The 25,996-nt window shown below is 42.8% G+C and overlaps 1 protein-coding gene across 2 annotated transcripts in view; it reads right to left on the bottom strand.

Annotated features, from left to right (window-relative positions):
• Positions 1-25,996, bottom strand: part of nars2 (asparaginyl-tRNA synthetase 2, mitochondrial) — a 113,704-nt gene that overhangs the window by 23,004 nt on the left and 64,704 nt on the right. For both annotated transcript variants that reach the window (XM_072476565.1, XM_072476566.1), the window contains exons 7-10: positions 11,487-11,619; positions 3,333-3,431; positions 2,119-2,156; positions 1,728-1,794 (exon numbers count right to left, since the gene is read on the bottom strand). In XM_072476565.1, the coding sequence (XP_072332666.1) occupies positions 1,728-1,794; positions 2,119-2,156; positions 3,333-3,431; positions 11,487-11,619 (337 nt within the window). The remainder of the gene's footprint in view (positions 1-1,727; positions 1,795-2,118; positions 2,157-3,332; positions 3,432-11,486; positions 11,620-25,996) is intronic.

The raw sequence follows: 25,996 nt of genomic DNA, 5'->3' as shown, positions 1-25,996 counted from the left end.
TCTGCAGTTTCAATTGGAAGAAACTAGGTACAGGCAAGTGGAGGAGGCACACGCAGTTGCACAGGGCAAGTCTCAAGTTTTCAAACCCCAAAGCTGAATGGTATAAAAGCTGTTAGATTCAACAAGTTTTAAATCTGTTCTTTCATGGTTGCAGTTGGCAGATTTGTTCCACATTATCATAAATAGGTAGTGAGTGCATACTTCACATCACTTCACAAGTGTAATAAAAAGTGTTCTCCATTCACATCATAAAATTATCACTCACACCCTGAAAACAATCATATCAGGTCTCATTTATACGGTACCTCCAGGCATATTTTAAAACAAACATTGACAATGTTTTTCTATTTAAAAACACTGATTAGTTCTGCTCAGCTTGAAGATGGACATCGTAGGTTTGTGTTGTTGGCACCATATAATGTAATACCCATTATTATACGTTTTCCAATAAGTGGAAGACATTCAAATTTAAGTAATTAGAGGTTATTACATACAAGACAGTACAGACAACTGTGCTGACTGCTTTAAATCTGACACTGACATGTTTGCAAGTGTCAAAGTTAGGATCTAGTCATTAAGTTTTAAAAACAATTGAGAGCATGCTATTTTATGTTCTTAACACTCATAATAACATAGATGGAGATCACAAAGTTGAATTAATGAAAACACTTCAAACTGTTCAGAAAATGCCAGTAACTGGAGAAATGCCAATAAATGTCTATTATGTTTTTAAATCCAGTCCTGTACAGTGCTTCATAACTTCCTCTTATATAAAACAAAGCTGTAGAAATTACTGCCACTGGCCCCATTTGGCTGCATCTGCACTGAAGCAGATGGTTTAAAATTAAATAAGAGCACTTCAGGAGAGGGTAACTAAACTGATACATCTGTTTTAACAGCCTACTGTTCTAGAGTACATGCTAAAGAAATTTTTCATGTGGAATTACACTTAACAGTACACAATACATTTTTCATCTCTACAGGATTCCTCATGGGAATATCAATCTGGGCAATGCATTCCTGAGTATACCTGATCAACACAATCTCCTGTGCTTGTAGAAGCTAGAAGCACTCAAAAAAAAGTGTTCCATTGACACTGTTACAACATTCCTACTGCCCAACTCAGGATATGGGTATCAAAAAAAGGAAAAGATTAGAGCTAAAGGCAAGCAAGAGAAACAAGGAAATAGTCAGAGAAAAAAATAGAAATACCAAATAAGGAAGACAGAAGTAAAAGGTTAGAAAAGCAGATAAGAAAGGCAGGGACACAGCAGTGAAGAAAGCTGAACATGAACAATAAACTTCATACTTTATCACAACCTTAGGTTCCAAAAGGAAAAATATGGAAAAGTCATTTATTTCCCTCAATGAACTTGCAGAAAATAGGCAAAAAATGTGTGATCTACAGGAAGTATAATTATGGTAAAAAAGTTGCATCTTTAAATGTACATCACTATGGGGAACCAAAATTATACTTTTCAAACAAGCAATTTCCTTATTTTTGATTTATAGCCATTTTGAAAAGCTGAACTTGAAACAATAGTCAGCATAGGTTTGATGTAAAAGCATTGAACAAAATCACAGCTCAAATCTGTGAAGAAATTGAGAGAGTCAGCAAATCAACTTGACTCGAAAAGCCATCTAATTAAAATGGTCAAAAAATTAGATGCTCAATTGTACTGTTGCAATTTTGCAAAATGAAATTATATTCAGAACATGTTCTTTACCTTTGGTTCATACTTGAAGGTTTCCATACTTCTCTGCAAAACGTCAATTGCTTCAGTATAGGAAAGCCTAAAAATTATATTCACATTGAACAAGATGTTATAACATGGTCCAAACATTCTGATTAACCACAATCAAACCTGGAGAGCATTGTGACTTTTTAAACTTCCTACTTTAACATTATTTTTATATTACCTCTGATAATCTTAACATGATGAGGAATTATGCATCTGATATCAAAGGTGAAAAACAATCAACACAAAAAAGGAAAAAAGTCACTTGTAGAACTGAAGGAATCCAAACCTGCAGGTCTCTACAAAAACAGTAAAAAAAAAATCAAGCAGTAAAGTAAAAAAGTACATTTAAAAAAAAAAGTCAAAGTGACTTGCTTACACTTGAAATGAATTTTTCAGCATCTGTTCCACCCTCTCCTATAAATAAAAAGACCAAAATTAATCACCAATCTCTTTTACAGAAGGCTATGCAGCAGCCCAACACTGTCCCCCCAAAATTCCCCATCAGCTCAAGGAATTTCACTCCTCCCACCCACTTTCCTGAGTGAGACACATTGTCACATCCTTGCGCCATAATCTCTTTTGTCATAGAATCATTCCTGTCTTCCATCTTATCATGCCCCCTTGCCCCTTTCCCCATCCTGTATTTGCTTAAAAACTGTTCATCTCTCGCATCTTGCAGTTCATTTGAAAAGCTATTGACCCAAATAACTTTTTTGCCCCACAGATGTTATATGATCTGATTGTTTCCATTATTTTCTAATTTTTATTTCAGATTTCCAGCATCCACACATATTTTTGTTTCAGTTGAAATTAATTTGTATCATTTTACAATTCTTCACATTACATCAGTTCAGAATCAAAACAGCTTCACCTACACAAATGTATACACGTGAAATTAATAATTTTTTTCAATAAAATTGTATTTAAAATAAATTTAAGTATGCAATTATTTTTTTCCCAATTAAGGGGCAATTTAGTGTGGCAAATCCACCTACCCTGCACATCATTTTGGGATGCGGGGGTGGGACCCATGGAGACATTGGGAGAATGTCCAAACTCCATATAGACAGTGACCCAGGGCCGGGATTGAACCCAGGTCCTCTGAGCCGTGAGGCAGCAGTGCTAACCACTGCGCCACCATGCCGACTCTGAAATTAATTCTTAATGCCTTTTTTGAATGTGGTATTAAAATTCATGTCACCTTTATGTTAATTTAAAGGATGTGTCAACTTTCTGGGGTTGAAAGGGTAAATGCTGACAATGCTAATAAAAGCAACTAAAACTGCAGATCTTAGACATTTGAAACAAAAACAAAAAATGCTGCAAACGCTCCACTCAGGCGGTACCTGTGGAGTGAAGGGAAATTAAAACATTTTGGGTCTGACTTCTTTGTTAAAACTGCCCTGGTCAACAAGGATTTTAGATTTCTATAATGTTAGGAAACTTGCACATAAACTGCTAGAAACACAGAAGTGCAAATATAATGGTTTCTAAATGCGATATCATCTTTGTATTTATATAAATCTCAGTGCAGAGAACATGAAATATAACCAAATCTTCTAACTGCAAGATCAGATAGAATATACAAACCTTTTGTCCTGGAGCTACATATTTGTGGAAGAGTTCAACATCATCTGGGCTTTTTGAAAGAATAAATGAGGTCGCAGACTTGAAGAGGTTTTCCATCACCTGGTGAAACCAAATGATACTGTCAAAACCAGTGGCAGACATTGTAGCCCTTCTGAAATGAAATGAAGTCAAAAAACAACAGCACACAAATAAATACATATTTTAATTCAAGTGATGTGGATACTATTGGCAAAGTCAACATTTATTGTTGTTGGAAAGATTTTTTTTTTGCAAAAGTTTAGAGTACCCAATTTTTTTTTCCCAATTAAGGGGCAATTTAGCGTGGCTAATTGACCTACCCTGCAGATCTTTGTGGGTTCTGGGGTGAGACCCACACAGACACGGGGCTTTATTGTCATTGCAGAGGATCATTAAGAGTCACTCTCGTTGTCATGGCTACAGAGTCACACTCAACCAGGTCAGAACGACAGATGTATTTTCCTAATGGGCACGAGTGAACCAGATGAATTCTAACAACCATAGTTTAATTGTCACCATTACTGTTTTAGTATTTTATTACAGATTTAAGCAAATTAATTTAATTTCCGCAGCTGCCATACTGGGACTTGAACTCTAGGGCACAGGCAGTAAGAGTTTTGGATGACCACAAGTTTATGGGGGAGCAAAATGCGATTATAGAATATCCCAGTCTGAGATAGAAAAAGTATGAATGTGGGTTTTGGCACCAGAAAGTTGAGTTGGGTGATCTTATAGCGCTGGAAATAGGTGGCATGTGGGTGAGTGTATGGATTTGTGGTCGAAGCTCTTTTTGTGCTCAATTAGTACACCGAGATTGTGAGCAGTTTTGTTCAGCCTCAGACAGCTTCTAAGGAGGAGGATGGAGTTGGTGGTAAGGGAGTGCCACCAACTCCAACAACTTCAATCTTTCCAATTTTACTGGAGGAAGCTTCTACTCATCCAGTATTAGATGTCAGACAAGCAACCTGATAATTTAGAGACAAATAAAGGGTTCGAGCAAGGTGGTGGCGAAGTGGAATCTGGTGCTGTCAGTGTACCTGTGGAATCTGGCGCCAAAGAGAAAATGCTGGAAAATCTCAGCAGGTCTGGCAGCATCTGTAGGGAGAGAAAAGAGCTAAAGTTTCGAGTCCAGATGACACTTTGTCAAAACTGGCGCTGAGTTTTCAGCTGATGGTATCAAGATGGATAAGAAATATGGATCAATATTTGGGCGCATCCTGAGGCACACCAGCGGTAAGATTCAGGAATGGGAAGATAATCCATTGATGGGGATTCTCTTGTTACAATTAGCTAAGTAATAATGGAACCAGGAATGTGCAATTCAATCCAACTGGATGACAGTGGAGAGGCATTGGAGGGGGATAGTGAGATCAACTGTGTCAAAGATTGCAGGAAGATGGAGAATGACAAGGAGGACTAGTTTACCTTTGTCACAGGCACATAGGATGTAATTTATAACTTAACACTCAAATATATAATCCCAGAAAGTGTAAATACAGGTAGATGAAGCCGTGAAGGCAACTGAAAATTGTATAATTTGTAAATTGGGGTATATATAGCGTACAGAAGTAATTTAGTAATGTTAAATTCATACAAAAATCATTGGCTCATATTAAAATCATAGACACCATACAACATTAGATAGGTCAACTAATACCATTGCCATGTTCTTTTCCTGTGACTATGATCTTACACTGCTTCAAATATTTTTCTAATTTTTCCCTCAAAGGATCTTTGCATTAACCATTCCTTGTAGCAAAGTACTTCATGGTCCATCAACCCACGGGATACAGAAATGTTCGCACTGTTTTGGTGCCAGTCATAAATTGATGACCTCTCATCACCAAGGGTTAGCACGGCAGGAGTCTCAGGCCCTGCCCTTGTCCAACAAATTTGAGATTCTTGTTCCATGTGTGGACGAGAGCAGAGACTATAGGGAGAATGAGCAAACTGACCACAATATTGTGGTACAGGGAGCCATTCAAGTGGGGGTGAAAAGAGAAATGTAGACGTAGTCGGGAACAGTATAGTTGGGGGAATAGACACTGTTCTCTGTAGCCAGGATTGAGAGCCCCGGTTGCCTGCCAGTGCCAGGGTTCGGGACATCTGCTCTGAACTGGAGAGGAACATGCAGTGTGAGAGGGAGGATTCTGTTGTTGTGGTCAACGTCGGTAGCAACGACATGGATAGATTGAGGAAAGAGGTTTTGCAGCTTGAGGAGCTAGGCATTAAATTAAACAACAGAACCTCCAATGTTAGTGTTGTAGATGGAGGCAAAGACTCCATGAGAGGCCAGCCTGACAGGGTACAACTCACTTTATTCCATACTAGTCACAATAATCACTCCTCCCTGCAAGGTCTCCTTCCTGAACTGCTTCCAGGTCAGGGTTTATATTCTGCAGGGAGCTCCTCCAATTGGGAAAAAGCTCCGCCCCTAGTTCCCTGTGCAGCTCACACTCGGAAGTATAGGAGGGGAATTAGATGCTATAGAAAGCTCTGTCTGTGTCGGGGGTCGAAACAGTCATAATCTTTGGATTATTACCTGAACCACGTGAAAATTGGCGTAAGGTACATACAATTAGAGAGATGGATACGTGGCTCAAAGACTGGCATGGGAAAAGAGAGTTTCGGTTATTGGGGCACTGGCATCAGTACTGGGGAAAGTGGGGGCTAGACCGTTGGGATGGCCTACATCTGAACAGTGCTGGGCCCAGTGTTCTTGCAAACCGCATAGCTCGGGAAGTAAAGATGAGTAATCTAAATAGAGGGAGCTAGTTCTGTAGATGGGGTATGTAAGCTTACAAAGAAAAAGGATATGACAGCATTACAAGGCAGCTATTTAGGTAATGTCACCCAGAGTGTGACAGGAAGGGACAAAGAGCGTACAAAATAATAAAAAAGCAACAAATAGGGTCAAAAAGGGAAGAAATGGTAACAAGGCAAAATTAATGGCTCTTTACTTCAATGCATGAAGAATCTGCCACAAAATAAGAGAATTAACGGCACAAATGAGGCTACATAGGGCATATGAACATAGTAACTAGGAGCAGAAGTAGCCAATTTCAGGGAGAGGGTGTAGATTGTTTATAATGTTGTTTGATTGTTCTCCTGCTTTTGTTTGTTTACATGAAAATGCCTTGAATAAAATATTTTTTTTAAAGTAGGCAATTTAGCCCTTCGAGCCTGCTCCGCCATTCAATCAGATTATGGCTGATCTCTTCCTGGTCTCAAAGCCACCTCCTTACCTGTTCCCATATGCCTTAAACCCACATTTTAAAATCAGAAATATATCCATCTCCCTCTTGAAACCATTTAATGATTCAGACTCCACCGCACTATGGGTCACCGAGTTCCATAAAATCACCACCCTCTTCAAGAAACAGTGCTTCATCTCAGTTTAAATCTACCGTCTCTCAACCTATATCTGTGACCTCTTGTTTTAGATTGCCCCACAAGGGGGAACATTTGGTCTGCATTTACTTTATCAATCCCGTTTAGTGTTTTATATATCTCGATCAGATCCCCTCTCACCCTTCTAAACTCCAGCGAATATAAGCCCAAACTGTTTAATCTCTCCTCATATGTCAAACCCTTCATCCATGGAATCAATCTGGTGAACCACTTCTGAACTGCTTCCAATGCCACCATATCCTTCCTTAAATAAAGAGGTTAACAGGTATGATCTTATAGCTATTACAGAGACGTGGTTACAAGGAGAGTAAAACTAGGAACTAAATATTCATGGGCATGTGACTTTTCGGAAGGACAAACAGGAAGGAAAGGGTGGTGGGGTAGTTTTATTAATACAAGATAGAATAAGTACAATAGCAAATGATTTTGGATCGGAAGAAGTATAATCCATATGGGTGGACGTACGAAATAACAAAGGGAAGATGACACTGTCGGGGCCTATAGGCCCCCAAACAATACCTATACTGTAGGACGGAGAATAAATCAGGAGATAATAATGGTATGTAAAAAAGGCAGTACTTGAATCATGGCGACTTTAATCTTCATGCAGATTGGGAAAATCAAATAACCACGAGGAAGAACTCAGTGTATTCGGGACAATTTCCTCGAACAATATGTTGTGGATCCAACCAAGGATAAGGCTATTTTGGATTTGGTAATGTGTAATGAGACATGTTTCATAAACAATCCCATAGGAAGCAATGATTGACCATGGTAGAATTTAGCATTCAATTTGAGTGAGAAACTTGGGTCAGTAACAACTGTGCCACACTTAAATAAGGATAATTCTAAAGGAATGAAAGGAAAGAAAGGTGGCTGGAATGGATTGGGAAAGGAGTTTAGCAGGAAAGACAATTGATCAGCAATGTCGACATTTCTGAAAATAGTTCATGACTCACAGCAAAGATATATCCCAATGAGGAAGAAGAATTCTAGGAATGGGGTAAATTATCCATGGTTAACCAAGGAAGTTAAGGATAGCATTAAACTGAAAACAAAATGTGGCAATAGCGACATAGTGGTTAGCACTGCTACCTCACAGCTCCAGGGTCCCAGGTTCAATTCCTGCCTCGGGAGACTGTGTGGAGTCTGCACGTTCTCCCCATGCTTGCGTGGGGATTCCTCCAGGTGCTCCAGTTTCCTCCCACAGTACAAAGATGTGCAGGGTAAGTGGATTGGCTATACTAAATTGTCCCTTAGTGTCCAAAAAGATTAGGTGGGGTTGCTGGGTTATAGGGATGGGGTGGAGGCGTGGGCTTAGATAGAGTGCTCTTTCCAAGGGCTTATGCAGATCGATGGGTCGAATGGCCCCCTTCTGCACTCTAAATTCTATGATTCTATGATGAGTATTTCCCAAAGGATTGGGAAAGTTCAAAAAAAAACATGACCAGCAAAAAAATAAAATGAGAAGATAAATTAGGAGTGTAAACTAGCAAGTAATATAAAAAAAAGAACAGCAAAAGCTTCTTTTAATATATAAAAGGAAGGGAGAGGCCAAAGTGAACATGGGCCTCGTAGAGAATGGGACTGGGGAAATAATAATTTGGAACCAGAAAATGGCAGAGGAGTTAAACAAATGCTTTGCGTCAGTCTTCACGGTGGAAGACACTAATAACATTGGGGGTGGGAGGAGAGAAGAGAGAGAATGCATACAATAACATCTGGCCTGGGCTTGTGAAATCCTACCAACTGTCCTGGCTTGAGGTAATTCACACCTCTTTAACTTATGATTATCCCTCTCTCCAGTTGCTCCGCCTGGACCGGTAAAAACTTAATTACCTGCATAGACTCGCATTCAAAGTATCGTCTTGCATAATTGACTTTGTCTATCTATATATATATACACACACATATGTATGTATGTTTCTGGAACCCACCTCTTCATTCACCTGAGGAAGGAGCTGTGCTCCAAAAGCTAGTGATTCGAAACAAGCCTGTTGGAATTTAACCTGGTGTTGTAAGACTTCTTACTGTAAATATATACTGGCATTGAAGGCAGTGCAGAGAATGTTCACGAAGTTGACTGCTGCCTCACAGTGTCAGGGACCAGAGTTTGAGTCTGGCCTGGGGTGATTGCCTGTGTGGAGTTTGCACATTTTCCCCTCCCCTTCTAGCATTCTTAATTGCTTCTACTTCGGGACCAGAAGGACCAGCTTTCTTCTTCTCTCCTGACAACGCTGCGCCTGGTGTAAAAGTCTTTGTCTTCTTGGTTATATCATTTGCAAGTTGCGCCCCACATTTGTCTTTGAACAGTCGATCCGCTTCCTGTCGTTCCTTCAGCTTTACTTTCTGGAAATCCTGGACTCTGACCTGTGGGACTTTGTAGATCACATACAGATGATAATCTTTCTTGTTTGTTACCGGGTTCCTCAGGATGCTCAGGAATGTAAGGGACTTGATGGTTGATAGTGTGTCCAGATCCCCCAGTTCCAGTAGGTTGTTGTTGGTGAGTATCAACTCCCGCTTCCTCTCACGGTCCAAAAATGTGCAATTTAGGTGGATTGGCTATGCTAAATTGCCCCGAAGCATCCAACGGTTAGGTGGGGTTAAGAGGATAGGGCTGGGGAGTGGGCCTAGGTAGGGTGCATTTTCAGAGGGTTGGTGTAGACCCAATGGGCCAAATGGCCTCTGTCTGCACTGTAGGGATTCTATGATTGGAGGCAGTCCAGAGAAGGTCCACTAGGTTGATCCCAGGTATGGGGGGGATCTTACGGAGAGAGGTTAAGTAAGTTGCGCCTGTTTAGAAGAATGAGAAGCAATCTTATTGAAACAATAGGATTCCCAGGAGGGTGGACAGGGTAGATGCAGAGAGGATATTTCCTCTTGTCGGAGAGTCTAGGACCAGAGGGCATAATCTCAGAGTAAGGGGTCGTACATTTAAATCAGATGTGGAGGAATTTCTTATCTCAAGGGTAGCAAATCTGTGGAATGCTTTACCTCAGACAGCTGTTGAGGCTGGATCTTTAAACATGTTCAAAGCTGAGATAGACAAATTTTTAATCAGCAAGGGAATCGAGGGTTATGGGGATAAGGCAGGATTATCATTTCATATCAGCCTTGATCTTATTGATTAGCGGAGCAAACTCAATGGGCTTAATGGCCTACTTCTACTCTGATGTTTTATGGTCTTAATTCCTAGTCTGAAGGAACAGTTTCTCTCTATTAATTCCATCAAAACTCTTTACAATAAATTTAAAAAATGAGGGATGTGTGTTTATGTTGATCTTCACTGGAACAATGGGAGACCAAGTAATTAAAAAAAAAAATCTTTATTAGTGTTACAAGTAGGCTTACATTAAAACTGCAATGAAGTTACGGTGAAAATTCCCAAGTCGCCACACTTCGGCGCCTGTTCAGGTACACAGAGGGACTGTCCAATTCACCCAACAAGCACGAAAGAGAAAATGCTGGAAAATCTCAGCTGGTCTGGCAGCACCTGTAGGGAGTGAAAAGAGCTAACGTTTCGAGTCCAATGACTCTTTGTCAAAGCATTCAACCAACAAGCACGTCTTTTGGGACTTGTGGGAAGAAACTGGAGCACCTGGAGGAAACCCATGCAGACATGTGCAGACTCCGCAAAGTGACCCAAGCCGGGTATCGAACCCGGTTCACTGACGCTGTGAAGCAACAGCGCTAACCACTGTGCTACCATGCCGCTCATGGGGTTGGTCAGAGGGTCAAATGGTGTGGAGAACTAAAATGATGCCTGATTTTCTGCTTTTATTTCAAATTGCCAGCACCAACAGTTCTCAAATCGAGGGTAATTAAAAAGTTAGAATTTATAATCCTTAATTTATAACCTTTAGTTTCAAGTCTCCCTGGCAACTTTAAATACCTTAAACAAAGCTAAACTCAAAATCCGAGCAAAAAAGTTTAGTAGTTTGAAGGTATAAAACTACAAATCGGAGACCGTCTATTGTTTAGAATGAATAGTCAAGGAGATTTTGTGATGATGGGTTTGGGAGGGTGGGTGCGCAGAATTTATGGCTGATGCACAAAATCACAGTTACAGGGCTGATGTATACGATTGAGAAAAGTCATCATGATTATCATTTATCAATTGCTCAATCAGGCTGCATGAATTACAAAATGGGAGCACGGAATGCACAAAAATGAGCATGGGTGAATTGATTGAGTTTTTAAAACAGACCATTAAAGTTACAGGAAATTTTAAGAAAAATATATAGAATAACTGATCCAATAATCTAGATCTGTAACTAAGGGCAAGTCAATTGGCATTTCTCTGTGCAATGATCACACGGAAACTATATTATTTTGCAGTTACTGACACAAATTCAAGAAGTTTTTACTTTTAACAGTTCAATTATGGATTTGTGGTTTCAGCTTTATTTTGAATATTTGATAATTAAGCAGTTGATCCAAAAGCAAAATTATAAAGCCATCTTTGCACATTATCTCATGTATAAAAATTATGAATAAATGGTCACAAAAAAAAATAACATAACAGTAACTGCTCTCTCTTCAAGGTGAGAGAAATGTTGATTTATAAAATATATGAGAGCAATAGATGATTATGGTATACAGTTATGTCATTATCAGCAGCAGTTTAATCAAACATATCTACTTTAGATCATACAGATAGCAGCGGACAAAACCACTGATGTAGTACAGTATCAAATGTTTTTGCAACTGTTAAATCTTTACCTCCATAATATCTTTCAAGCTTTCAGTGAAGGCAAGTTCTGCTTCCACCATGTAAAACTCCGCTAAATGTCTTCTGGTTTGGGAATTCTCTGCTCGAAATGTTGGTCCAAAGGTATACACTTCAGTGAAAGCACTAATAAATTTATAAAATCATCTTTTGTTTGTGTATATATTTATTAAACAATGTATCAAGCTAAAAAAAACTTCACATTTGTTTAGCCTTGCAACAACTTTCTCGAATTTAGTTACATTATCAATTGTACTTCAACATTTTTCATTGAACAGAAACAGGTTCTGGGCAGATCATAAATAAAGATATTACAAAGAATTATTCCAATGCTAATGAAAAATAGATTTTATTTTTGATTGCAGAGTGTTAGATTTAATTCAATGTAAATTTATCAGTCTAAATATTTATGTTTGTGACCCGATCACCGATCAGTCTAAAATGAACAATTTCTTCAGCAAAGCATGAATATAAAGATTGCTAAACAATAATTGAACATAACTCGATATCCCAGCTAACTCTGGAAAGTGATGTTCAAACTTGCCATCTTGCAGATCAAATTATAGTTTTGCAGATCAAATTATATTGGTTGAATTCAGTAAATTAAAGAAATTAACAGGATGTATTTCATTAATCAGAGACTGGCACTAGGAAAGTCTTTTTTGAAGGCTCTCAGCAGCTGTATATTTGGTGGTATGCAAAAGCATCTGCAAGAAATAACATCCTGTAAACATTATGTCCTCGTAAACGAAAGATTAGAACCTCTCGAGAATCAATTTAAATGATCGCTTACACCATTTTTCTGGGGGTTTTGTTGCTTCCCCAGAAAAAGTAAAGGAGGAAATTTGGAAAAGAAGCGTTTTAATTTCTAGGAATATATTTCCATTACCATTTTGTCAGTACTTTGTTCACAAGCTGATTTCATTCATAATTATGTTTCCAGCTAAATCTGTCGATAGGCACATAAACAGAAGTCGACCACATGGCCCCTTGGATCAGTTCCGCCATCAACGAGATCATGGCTGATCATCTGCCCGAACTCGACTTTCCTCTTTGCTCCCCACATCCCTTGACTTAGTGAAATCAAAAAATTGTCTCCGAGTCTTTAATATACGCAAGAACGGAGCATCCACAAGCCTCTGAAGTAGAGAATTCCAAAAATTCACAACCGTTTGACTGACAAAATTTCTCATCGCAGTCCTGAATGATGGACCGTTATGTATTTTCATGAATTCTTATTAGCTCCAGTGAAGCTTTGCTGCACTATGTATTCGACGGAAGTGGCATCATAGGTTCTAGCGCGGGAAACAGAGAGAACAGCCATGTACGAGATAACACACTGTAAATAAAGCTCTGTTGTTTCAAACCTCTTGTGCTCCTGCATTGCTTCATAGAACAATGAATCAATTGCTCAATGGACTGAGCAGAGTCCAGTGCTGACTCTCCAGAGATTGGGAGATATGGGGCGAATTTCTCCGGAAACGGCACGATGTCCGCTGACTGGTGCCCAAAACGGCGCAAATCAGACGGGCATCGCGCCGCCCCAAAGGTGCGGAATGCTCCGCATCTTTGGGTGTCGAGCCCCAACCTTGAGGGGCTAGGTCGGCGCCGGTCAAATTTCCGCCCCGCCAGCTGGCGGAAAAGGCCTTTGGTGCCCCGCCAGCTGGCGCAGAAATGACATCTCCAGACGGCGCATGCGCAGGAGCGTCAGCGGCCGCTGACAGCTTACCACGCATACGCAGTGGAGTCTCTTCTGCCTCCGCCATGGTGGAGACCGTGACGGAGGCGGAAGGGAAAGAGTGCCCCCACGGCACAGGCACGCCCGCGGATCGGTGGGCCCCAATCGTGGGCCAGGCCACCGTGGGGGCACCCCCCGGGGCCAGATCGCCCCGCGCACCCCTCCCCAGGACCCCGGAGCCTGCCCGCGCTGCCTTGTCCCGCCGGTAAGGTAGGTGGTTTAATTTACGCCGGCGGGACAGGCATTTTAGCGGCGGGACTTCGGCCCATCCGGGCCGGAGAATCGCTCGGGGGGGGCCCCGCCAACCGGCGCGCCGCGATTCCCGCCCCCGCCGAATATCCGGTGCCGGAGACTTCGGCAACCGGCAGGGACGGGATTCACGCCAGCCCCCGGCGATTCTCCGACCCGGCGGGGGGTCGGAGAATCTCGCCCTCAGTCTGAGAGTCCGTAAGGACATGTGAGCGTTCTCCCAATCCTACACTGAGTATTTGGGATATGTGATTGAGGCCACTCGTCTTCACAAATCCTCCTTCAAAGGTTGAGACCATGGGAGGCGCCTGCACCTCAGAATATTATTCATTTATGTTCCTTCAGTTGAACTACTATGGAAGATATGACCCAAACTTGGCAATAATTCTGAAACCGTTACATAACCTTTTTGTGTCAGAACAAGTGAAAATGGTTGGATAAATGCAATAACGCTTTTCTGTATGTCAAATAAGCGTTACTTAAATCTGAAGTTCTCACGCACTTTGATCCTATGTTGCCCAAACAGTTAGTTTGCAATGCATCTCCTTATGGTGTGGGAGCGGTGGTCTCTCATATCAAGCCATTGGATGAAGAAAGACCCATTGCTTTTGCTCATCGAACCTTGAGCAAAGTTGAAAGTAACTATTCCCAGATTGAAAAGAAAGCCTGAGGGATAATTTTTGGAGTAAAAAAATTCCACCAATTCCTGTATGTGAGAAAGTTCACACTGTTGACGGATCATTGTCCATTAGCTACCACACGGTAATTCTGTCACTTGCCACAAGTAGAATGCAAAGATGGACATTGCTACCGACAGTCAAGTCTACATAAGGTAGCACGGTGGTGCAGTGGTTAGCACTGCTGCCTCACAGCGCTGAGGTCCCAGGTTCGATCCTGGCCCTGGGTCACTGTCTGTGTGGAGTTTGCACATTCTCCCCATGTTTGCGTGGGTTTTGCCCCCAAGACCCAAAGATGTGCAGGTTGGTGGATTGGCCAAGCTAAATTGCCCCTTAATTGGGTACTCCAAATTTTTTTAAAAGTCGACATATTGCGGATAAACTTTCAAGATTACCACCGTCAGGTAGCTCGTCAGACTGCTCAAATCCATAGAATCCCTACAGGGCAGAAGGGGGACATTCGGCCCACTGAGTCTGCACCAATCCTCCAAGAGCACCCTGCCCTGGCTCACTCCCCCACCCTAGCCCTGTAACCTCAGCTAACCTGCAAATCCCTAGGCAGGGAATATTTTCTACTTTGAACAACTAAACAACACTTATTTCACCTCTAATAGGTGAGGAAACACAGTGATCCGATACTCTCAGAAGTGATGGATATGGTATCTCGAGGGAAGACATCGGAACCAGCACCCAAGCTGAAATCCTACTACTCCAGGAGATTGGAGTTGTCAGTACAGTAAGGATGTCTTCTATAGCAGCTCAGAATGATTATTCCACCGCCGGTGAGATGGACAGCACGGTGGCACAATGGTTAGCACTGCTGCCTCACAGCGCCAGAAACCCGGGTTCAATTCCGTCCTTGCGCAACTGTGTGGCGTTCGCATTTTCTCCCCGTGTCTGCGTGGGTTTCCTTTGGGAGCTCTGGTTTGCACTCAACAGTCCAAAGATGTGGTTAGGTGGGGTTATGGGGTTACGGGGTAGGGGCCTAGGTAGGCTGCTCTTTCAGAGGGTTTGTGCAGACTCAGTGGTTGACTGATCTCCTTTTGAACAGTTGGAATTCTGTTTCTAAGTGGGTGTTAAAGAAGATACAAGGGCCATTGTGGAGTCATAAACATGAAGGAAATAGCAAGAAATTATTTCTGGTGGTGTGGACTGGACTCGGAAATTGAAGAGAAAGCTAGAACATATTCTTCCTGTGCAAAGGTAAGAAATCTGCCAAGCTTAGCATCGCTGCGTCCATTGGAATGGCCTGAAGAACCTTGGCAGCGTGTGCATGTGGATTTTGCAGGACCTTTAGAAGGACATATGTTCTTGTTAATGGTTGATGCTCACACCAAGCAACCAGAGGGTGCGGTGGTGAAATCTACCTAATCTGAGAGGACTATTGGAGAGGTTAGAAGTCTTCAGCCATCTTGGATTCCCTGGAAAACTGGTAAGCAACAACAGACATTAATTTATCTGAAGAATTCAGACATTTCTTACAAGAGAATGATATACAACATATTAAGTCCATATTGTACCTTGCTTTTTAAAAAATAAATTTAGAGTACCCAATTATTCTTTTCCAATTAAGGTGCAATTTAGCATGGCCAATCCACCTATCTGCACATCTTCGGGTTGTGGGGGTGAAACCTACGCAGACACAGAGAATGTGTAAACTCCACACAGACAGTGACCCAGGGCCGGGATCAAACTCAGGTCCTCAGCAGTACCACCCTACTACTAATGGACTGGCAGAATGTTTCATTCAAAATATAAAATATACCTCGAGAGTAACCAGGAACAAAACATCTTAACAAGTTCCTACTGGTGCACAGGAATACTTCACATTCCATGACCAAACCCTCTCCTGTATTACTAATGATGAAAAAACAATTACGTTCTGCATTTGATCTGTTGAAACCTCCAAAAACTAAAGAGATTGTACACCAGCAACAGCAAATCCAAATAGAACAGTGGGAGAGCAAGACAAAACATAGTTTTCTACCAAGGACAAGTAGTTTTGGCTAGGAATTACCCACAGGGAAGAAATGGTTTGCCGCCACCATCTCGTATACTGTCCAGACCAGAGATTATCAGGAGGGAACACGCAGGCCAGCTGCTGGCTGGAAGAACAGATTTGGGGCATGTGGAAAAGCTAGTTCCAACCCTTTCCTACAACCCCAACACAACAGACACTGTTGACAAAAGCAACATCTCACCTTCTGATCATACACTTGATCATAGGACAACCTCTAGTTCAGTGTTTTTCAAACGTTTTTTCCGGGACCCATTTTTACCAACCAGCCAACCTTCGGGAACCAATCCGGCCAATCTTCACGACCCATGTCGCCCGACCTTCGCTGGCCGACCTTCGCGACCCACGGCGGCCGACCTTCGCGACCCACGCCGGTTGACCTTCGCGACCTACGCCGGTTGACCTTCGCGACCCTCGCCGGCCGACCTTCGCCGGTCGACCCTCGCCGGCTGACCTTCCCGGCCCACGCCAGCCGACCTTTGTGACCTATGCCGGCCTACCTTCGCGGCCCACGCCAGTCGACCTTCGCGACCCACCATTTTCTCTTACCTTATTTGCTGCTAACAAAATGGACGAATCGCAATCGCGCCCAAAGCACGTGATGTCAATGTTCGGGGGATGTGACCTGCTCTCTGCCTCCCTTCAGGCAGAAAGATTTTTAAAAAAAAATCTTCTGCGTCTCCGAATTCGCAAATCCGCGAGCAACAGTTGCAGCAGCCGGCTTTTTTAACAAGTGCATGGGGGGTGGTGTTTATTTGATAAAGTTTAACAGGAAAAAAATGCAGAAACTGAAAATGTTTTCATCCTCTAGAAATTGGAGGTTCACCACATTTCACCTAAACATTACAATTAAAAATGTTTTAAAAATACAAGACATTTAAAAAACAATTAATTGATAAAGCTTCCAAATATGACCTGCAGGCACTTTGTTTTGGAATGTTTAAAAATCAAGATGAAAAAGTTGACATCTCTTGGTTGAAGTTACAGCTGCGGTGAAACCATCGTTGGATCACTCACCATTCTTGGAGTAAGAGATTTCCACTTCATCAGCATCAAAGATCAGAAAGAAACCAATCACATCATTCTCACTGAACTTTTTGCAGCCAGCTTTTAACAATGCCGGCTGCGAACGGCCTTCAAAAAGGCTGCAACCAGATTTTTTCAAATGCGGCCGCACTGCGCATGCGTACCCGCTCATCCTGATGAGCGGGCACACATGCGCAGTGCAGTCGCATTTTAAAAAAATATGTTCGTGGCCATTTTGAAGGCCGCTTGCAGCCGGCATTATTAAAAGCTGGCTGCTGCGGCTGTTGCGCGTGGATTTGCGCGATCGAGAGCATCGCGACCCTCCTGACACCTGCCCGCGACCCACGCTCCAGACTTTGACAATGCCGGCTCTAGTTCCTATGTCAACTTTGGTTAAACCAAACACCAATGATGTTAGTGCAAAGACAGAAATGCCAAAGGTCACCACCAGTGTGAAGAAGGCGCTAGAGGTTCGTCGTCAACCTTTCAGAGAGTGACGACCTCTAGACTTATTGACTATTGCTCATGTTGAATTTGTTTTGAACCGATTGGGGATGTTCAATTTAAGGGGGATGGAAATGTTATGTGTTTGCATTTATCCTTATTAGCTCTAGTGAAGCTTTGTATTAATGTATTCACCGGAAATAATGTTATAAGTCCTAGCGCGGGAAAGAGTCGGACAAAAAGCCATGCAAGAGATAACACACTGTAAATAAAGCTCTGTTGTTTTCAACCTCTGTGCTCCTGAGTATCACACCTCCACAACACAGCAGACTCTTTCTTTTTTAAAACCATTTTATCAAAGGCAATTGTAAATATTTATAAACACAAAACCGCAAAACCAAAAGGACAAAAGAAATACAAGCCCCACCACCATATCAAGCCACAAAACTCCTCCTTCTCTCAGAAACTCCCCCATTGGCCCGCCTACCTCCCGGCATCCGCCTCCTTTTGTCATCCCCCAACCAGAAACCACAACCCAAACCAACGCCCTCCCCCCCCCCCCGCAACTTAACCCTCCTTAAAGTAGTCAATAACAGCTTCCACCTCGAAGTGAACCCCTCCTCCGTCCCACAAATGGTGATCTTGATCTTTTCCAGCTGCAGAAATTCTGCCAAGTCGCTACCAGTACCCCGACCTTCGGGGGCTCCGAGTGTCGCCAGCACAACAATATTTGCCTCTGGGCTATCAGGGAGGTAAAGGCTAAGATGTCAGCCTCTCTCCCCGACACTCCAACACTCCGAATATCGCCACCTCCGGGCTCGGAGCAATCTCTGCCCTCAAAACCTTTGCCACAAACCTCCGAAAAGCCCTTTCCAAATCCTCTCAAACAGAACAACATGGTTCGCAGTGCCCCATGCACACCGCCCGCACCTATCCTCCACTTCCGAGAAGAACAGACTCATCCTTCAAACTATCATATGGGCCCTGTGCACCACCTTAAACCAAATAACAAAGTTCCTAACCTGCAGATACCTGAATCCATTCCCCTTTGAGTTTAGAAGGATGCGGGGGGATCTTATTGAAACATATAAAATTATGAAGGGAATAGATAGGATAGATGCGGGCAGGTTGTTTCCACTGGTCGGGGAAAGCAGAACTAGGGGGCATAGCCTCAAAATAAGGGGAAGTAGATTTAGGACCGAGTTTATGTGGAACTTCTTCACCCAAAGGGTTGTGAATCTCTGGAATTCCTTGCCCAGTGAAGCAGTTGAGGCTCCTTCTTTAAACGTTTTAAAGGAAAAGATAGATACCTTTCTAAAGAATAAAGGGATTCGGGGTTATGGTGTACGGGCCAGAGAGTGGAGCTGAGTCCACAAAGATCAGCCATGACCTCATTGAATGGCGGAGCAGGCTCGGGGGGCCAGATGGCCTACTCCTGTTCCTAGTTCTTATGTTCTTATGATATGCCCCCTCTAGCCCCTCCAGGTCTGCAAACCTTTCCCCAACAAATAAATCCCCGAAACATTCTATCCCAACCTGCAGCCACCCCCAGAAACCCACTTCTAGCCCTGCTGGCACAAAACTATGATTTTCACAGAACAGCGCCACAAACCAATGCCTTTCAAACCGATGTGCTGCCTACACTGGTTCCAGACCATCAGCGTTGATACCACCACCAGGCCAGTGCAGTACCTGACCGGCAAGAGCGGAAGGGGTGCCAACAACAAGCTCCCTCTCCAGGAACACCCTCCTAACCCCGCGGGGCCTCCCCCCACCCCCCCCAAACTTCAAAATCATACGTTCACCTTCCGAAAAAAGGTTTGGGGAATGCAAACAAAAACTTTGCAGCACTGTCATCTTCACTGTCTGGCCCACTGACAATGGCAACACAACCCACCTCTTAAAGTCCTCCTTCATTCCCTCCACCAGCCGCGCCAAATTGTATCCCAAGGTAGCAAAAACTCGTCCCCACCAATCTAAATGACAGTTCCACCAGCCTTCTCTCCGTTGATTGAAAACATCTCACTTTTCCCCATATTCAACTTATACCCCGAAAAGCGGCCAAACTCCCCCAGCATATGCTCTCCGTGATCTTATTGAAGCACCCCACCGGGTCCGAAATATACAAAAGGAGGTTGTTCGCATACAACGAAACAAGGCATCTGCATTCAGCAGTGAAATCGGATGATATGACCCATGCTGCTCCAGGTCCCTATCCTTCTTTAGGATAAGCAAAATTGTGGCCTGAGACAGTGTGGGGTAAGGGGAGCTCCCTCCTCATCCTCGACTCATTAAACATCACCACGAGCAGGGGCTCCAGCTCCATCCCAAACTTTTTATAAAACTCGACTGGGAAGCTGTTCGGGCCCGGGGCTTTCCCACCTGCATCGACTCCACACAGTCCATAACCTCCCGCACCTGATCAGGGCCCCAGTCCCTTCACCTCCGCAACCCACAGAAATTCCAACCCATCAAGAAACCGTCTTACCCCTTCATCCTCCGTCGGGGGCTCAGACTTATCCACACCCCGATAAAAAGCCTCAAAAACCCCATTCAGCTCCGATATCGCCTTACCCCTCTCACGTCTCACCCTCGCAATTTCCCTTATCGTCACCTGCTCCCTCAACTTTTCTTTTTAATTTAGAGTACCCAATTAAGGGGCAATTTAGCGTGGCCAATCCACCTAACCGACACATCTTTGATTTGTGGATGTGAAACCCACGCAGACACGGGGAGAATGTGCAAACTCCACATGGACAGTGGCCCAGGGCCGGGATTCAAACCCGGATCCTCAGCGCCGTAGTCCCAGTACTAACCACTGTGCCAACGTGATGCCCACCTGCTCCCTCAACTGGTGTGCAAGCATCCTACTTGCTTTCGCCCCATGCTCATCTATCCCCCCCCTCCCCCCCGCCTCCCCCTCGCTCTGCGCAGTTCTCCCACCACCTTTCCCGTAGACGAGCCCAAACTCCATCTGGAGCCTCTGCCTCTCCTTTAATAATGTCTCATCCGGTGCCACCGAATACCTCCGATCCACCTTCAAGATGTCCTCCACCAATCACCAATGCCTTCAGGGCCTCCCACAGACAGGAGACCGAAACCTCTCCCGTCTTATTCAGTTCCACATAATTCTGGATTGCCACCCACACCCTGCCGCAAACCACCTTGCCTGCCAGTAACTCCACATCCAGGCTCCAAATATATAATTCGTTATATTTCCATCCCTCTTCAGTTCTGTAGAAGGTATTACGATTCCAGACCAGACCCCAACAGTGGCTAGGATACTGGACCGAAACCCCAATATTTTAGTTTATTTTGTAAAACTGTGTGGAAAGATTACTTCGCCCCAGGAGTGACTGTACAACACAACAGGGATTTGGTATTTTAAAACAAAACGTTATTATTAACACAATATTAAATTCTTTAACATCACTGAAGGGTGGGTTCAACGATGATACCTCTTAAAACTGAATACTTAGCATGCCACTAGAGTAGTTTTACATAAGTTACTTTATTAAAGATTATGAAGGATTATAGGACTGAGTAATCATTATTAACCATTAAACATGTATTAAGAGGACATAGCAGTAATGAGTAATCAAATGGGATTTAGGATAGCTAACTTGTCCGGAAGGACGTCACTTCTGATATCTTGTCTTTGTGAAACAATCCAGGATGCTGGTTTTGCTGTCTTGCTTTTCACAGACAATGAATGCACAGCAAATTACTAGTAAACATAGCTGTCAGGATGAGGACCCCACTGGTGGGAGAAGGAGTGAGCAACTTATATGTGGATGGAGCAAGGAAGTATAAAGGAAGGGAGCCCCGTACGGCATGGGCTGTAGTGGATAGTGAAGGTGAGTTGATTGCAAGAGAACAGATCCCTGGGAACCACTCAGCACAAATAGCTGGATTAATAGCTCTAACAATGGGGCAAGGGAAAGCAAATCAACTTGTACACTGACAGTCGGGACGCTTCTGGCGTAGTTCATGACCAAATGACAGCTTGGAGTAGGCAGGGGTTTGTGGGGGATCGTCTGGTAATTCACTGTATGGATCCCTGCCAGGCATCTAACCGTACTGAAAATCATGAGATGATATGTGATAGATTAACAGCTTTGTATTGGGGAAGTGAGGTAGGCAGCCAGTCGGCGCAGGACCCCAAGAATCGGGTAGGATATTGTAGGAAGCAAGGACCCCCACAGGGTACAGGTGGGGACCAGGTCGAAGCCTACCACCGGCGTGACACCGGCGAGCTCTGGCTCGATTACAACCACGAGTCCAAGGACAACCCTCAAGCCCGAATGTGATGAGCATATCACTAGCCACACTGTGGGACACGGGTTGTTCTGACCCTCATTGATGAATCAGTGAATATAGTATCAGGATATGAACATGTAAGAGTTATGATAAATCTCGCCAACCTACATTTACCAGACTATTGCTATGGTCAAGGGTGGTTTGTAGCATTGGAGAGCGGGAGTTTGGACTGGAGTGGATGGAAAATACGTAAGTAACAACAGAGATACATAGTGGAACTGGAAGCCCTTGACATTGCGGAGATAAGTGAAGAGATTGAGGTTATGAAAGGGCAAATGAGAGCTCAAGTTCAGGATGTTTACCAGGATGCCGAACTGGCTTCAGACCTTAGCCAGCAAGTCAATCAGCTTGTGTGGAAGGCACTTAAACAGTTGTAGCCATATCAGACAACAATTAATGAGTTACGTCATATAACAACGATACCAAGTGAGGCAGTGTGTGTGAATTGTCTGGGCATAATGTTGTTCTAACCAATTTATCCAAAGTCTATTACCATTGGCTGACATGAACTGACTCCATACAGGGATGTGTCCATCGTGGACGCGGATGACCTTGAGCGAACTGACGATGACCAGCGGATTCACTGATATGTCCAGAAGGGAGTTCCACGCATCCCGCGCTTGCGGGCCGATTGGGAAGGACTTCGGAAGGAGGCAACGCAAATTGACCACCTCTGGAACAAGGAGCGGGAGCTCATCCAGACTCACGCGAGAAGGCTGCGGAACTGTTTCAGTCACAGAATTCTTTCTCTAAAATATGGAATTGGGGACTGAATGGCAATATCCATCCATGGATACGTATTATATTGCATGTTGTTGTACTTTTGCGGCTGTTTATATTGTTCGTCTTTTTTATTACGCTCTGTTGTGTGAGACGCCGCATTAAGGGCTGGCAGACAGACTGTCGCTCCCTAGTAAAAAAGGAACTGTTACAGCTCTTACCTGTTGACTATTCCACACATCAGCCGGACTCCAACAAATTCAGTATGTCTCTTTAATGGCCTATTCTTGGGCTAGCCAAGGGCCAAAAGGGGGGATTTAAGGGGGGTGGGGTTCAGCCATGATACCTCTTAAAACTGAATAGTTAGCATGCCACTAGAGTAACTTTACATAAATTACTTCATTAAGGATTGAGATGAATTATAGGACTGAGTAATCATTATTAACCATTAAACATGTATTTTTAGGACTTAGCAGTAGTAGGTAATCAAATGGGATTTAGGATAGCTAACTTGTCCGGAAGGACGTCACTTCTGATATCTTGTCTTTGTGAAACAATGCAAAAAAGAAGCTGGTTTTTCTGTCCTGCTTTTCACAGACATTGAATGGACAGCAAATTACTAGTAAGCAAAGCTGTCAGGATGAGGATCAATCATGTGCTGCTTGCAATTCTATTGGATGACATTTAGACACTGCTTGCAATTCTTTTGGATAAGTTTAAACATAGCGGCTTCAGGGATTGGATCGCATCCAACTGGGGTGGGCTATTGATTTTTGAACATTGTATAAGTACTGTGTTCTGGACTTTGTTCGGCAGAACAGATCTTGGCAGATATCCAGTCTGTTCTGAGTGTACATGTAACAAGCTTGATTAAATAGCCATTTTGTCCAGGTTGTCGTTTTTTTCCCTCGCTGTACTGAGTTGCGCCACAGGGATTAACCCCACGTGGAAGCTGACTCAATACACAGGTCTTGAAACCGCTCCTACAATCACACCCGAATATAACTGATAATTATCCCTTAAACAATATTACTCAATACAGTAAATACAATACCCTTAAATACTATCTTTATTTCCAATTAAACAACAAGAAACAAAAACAAATCTACAGCTCTCAATCCATCCCAAATCCCAATGGTACAGAGTGATACTTGCTTTCCAGAACAGATATGACTCCTGTTAGAATCCCTGCAGACTCTGACTGGATGCGTTTAAAAAGCTATTTCAACTAGTTTGTTTCAGCTTCTTCCCTTGTCCTCAGGCAAGTCTGCACTGCTTTAAATATTACAGGTTGAGCATCCCTTATCCGAAATTCCAAAAACCAGAAAATTCCAAAATCCACATACATTTTTCGAGTGCTGACATGACATCACAAGTGGAAAATCCCATAAGGCTCTGGGAAGGTTCCCGGGCAATGCGCAGTTCCCAAGGTGCGTCGCACATGTGCAGTTCCCAAGGCGCGCTCCAGATGCACGTCATATTCCGAAATCTAAAAAATTCTGAAATCCGATACATACTTGGCCTCAAGCATTTCCGATAAGGGATGCTCAATCTATATTAATTTTTTTAAACAATCCTACTATGAGAGCAAAGGACTTTACTTGTGGTCTAAAGGGTAGCCAGATCAGAACTCAACTCCAAAGCTTAGTCAAACTGTCTGAATGCCTTAGCTTCATCCAGCAATGGCACCATCTCCCCAGGCTGAAAACACCAACTCCCCAAGGACTCCCCTGCTAGTCAAACAACCCAGTGCATTAGCCCAGACCTTTGACCCTGGTCAATTTCACCTCTGGCCTTGCAAAACAAGATTCTTTTAAAAACATGACTACTGCAGTAAAACATAACTAACCCAGGCTGTTAACCCTTAAATTGCCAAATGTTTATAATCCAATATCTCTAAAATCCTGCATTCGTCACAAATAGTCATATCGACTTGAAATGTTAACTGTTTCTCTCTCCACAAATGCTGCCAGGCCTGCTGAGTTTATCCAGCATTTTCTGCTTATATTTAATCAATTCAATGTAGTGTTCAAAGGAGTAATTCATTTTAAAGTATTGATCCTTAACGCATGCATTGAAGATGAAAGCATAACTCTTCCAGTTCTAGTTGTTGGCACCACTGAAGCCCGCCTACCTATTAGGTATTTAAATAATCAGTGAGGGAAAACATTTATTTACCTTCAGTAATGTTTCCCCTATTCTCTGAACCTAATGTATCCTTCACATGCAGCACTCCTGCCCATTCTTCACATTGTTTCTGCAATTAAAGTCAGGTTGAAGGATCCGTATGGCCTATTCCTGCTCCTATTTCTTATGTTTTATTGCATCAATAAATAATTTTGATGAAAACAAGTCCTAAATATAGTCCTTGTGCCTGGGAATAGTATCTCACCTTAAATATCATCAGCCACAGGGGAGACAGAAAATGGAAGTTTTCCCAAAATAACTAGCTACAGATTGAAGATCTTTATGACATTGGACAAAGAACACTTGAGCAAATGTTGTTTAGACTTGTTTTGTTCTTGAAATCATTAGATATTTTACCCAAGACAACTGGTGAAACCACGCCGACGTCAGAAGGATCAGAAACAGGCTAATAAAGCTGTACTTACATTATTAGTCAAATGTAAACTTGGGTCAGTGGTAGAACACTTGCACCTAAGACAAAGTATTTCAAGCTTCACTCCAGCATTTGAGCACATGATCTAGGCATTGTGAGAAGGGCCATGTCGCAGCAGACACAAGATTCCATGGCATTATATAAAGGAGGACAGGAATATATGTTGCCAACACCTTCAAAACAACAAGAACTAGTCATTTATCTGTCTATTGGACCTTGCTGCATGTAAATTGGAGAAGAGGATAATTGCTACAGTATTTGAAAACATACAAGTGAGGGAAGAATGTTTGAAATTTTTATTTCACAAACCTTGGAGAATATGAAGTAGTCAGTAGCTCAGTTATATACTGGTAGATGAAGAATATGGAAATATTAATTTGATTGTTTAATACAGACGGATTAAAGCAAATTATGTTCTGGGATGTGAATTGCTCCTTTCTATGATTAGATTTATGCAATTTTGCGGATTTCCAAAGCTATGCAGGGTAGAGATCTACCCAACCATCTTCAGCTGCTTGATCAATGACCTTTCTTCCATTATAAAGGTCAGCAGTGGGGATGTTCGCTGGCAATTGCACAATGTTCAGCACCATTCACGACTCCTCAGATACTGAAGTAGTCAATGTGAAAATGCAGAAAGACATGTACAATATCCAGGCTTGGGCTGACAAATGGCAAATAACATTCGTACC

The sequence above is a fragment of the Scyliorhinus torazame genome, chromosome 15 (assembly GCF_047496885.1).
Source record: "Scyliorhinus torazame isolate Kashiwa2021f chromosome 15, sScyTor2.1, whole genome shotgun sequence".
NCBI classification, from domain to species: domain Eukaryota; kingdom Metazoa; phylum Chordata; class Chondrichthyes; order Carcharhiniformes; family Scyliorhinidae; genus Scyliorhinus; species Scyliorhinus torazame.
Note: the sequence above shows the minus strand (reverse complement) of the source record. Positions and strands in the feature narration are given on the sequence as shown.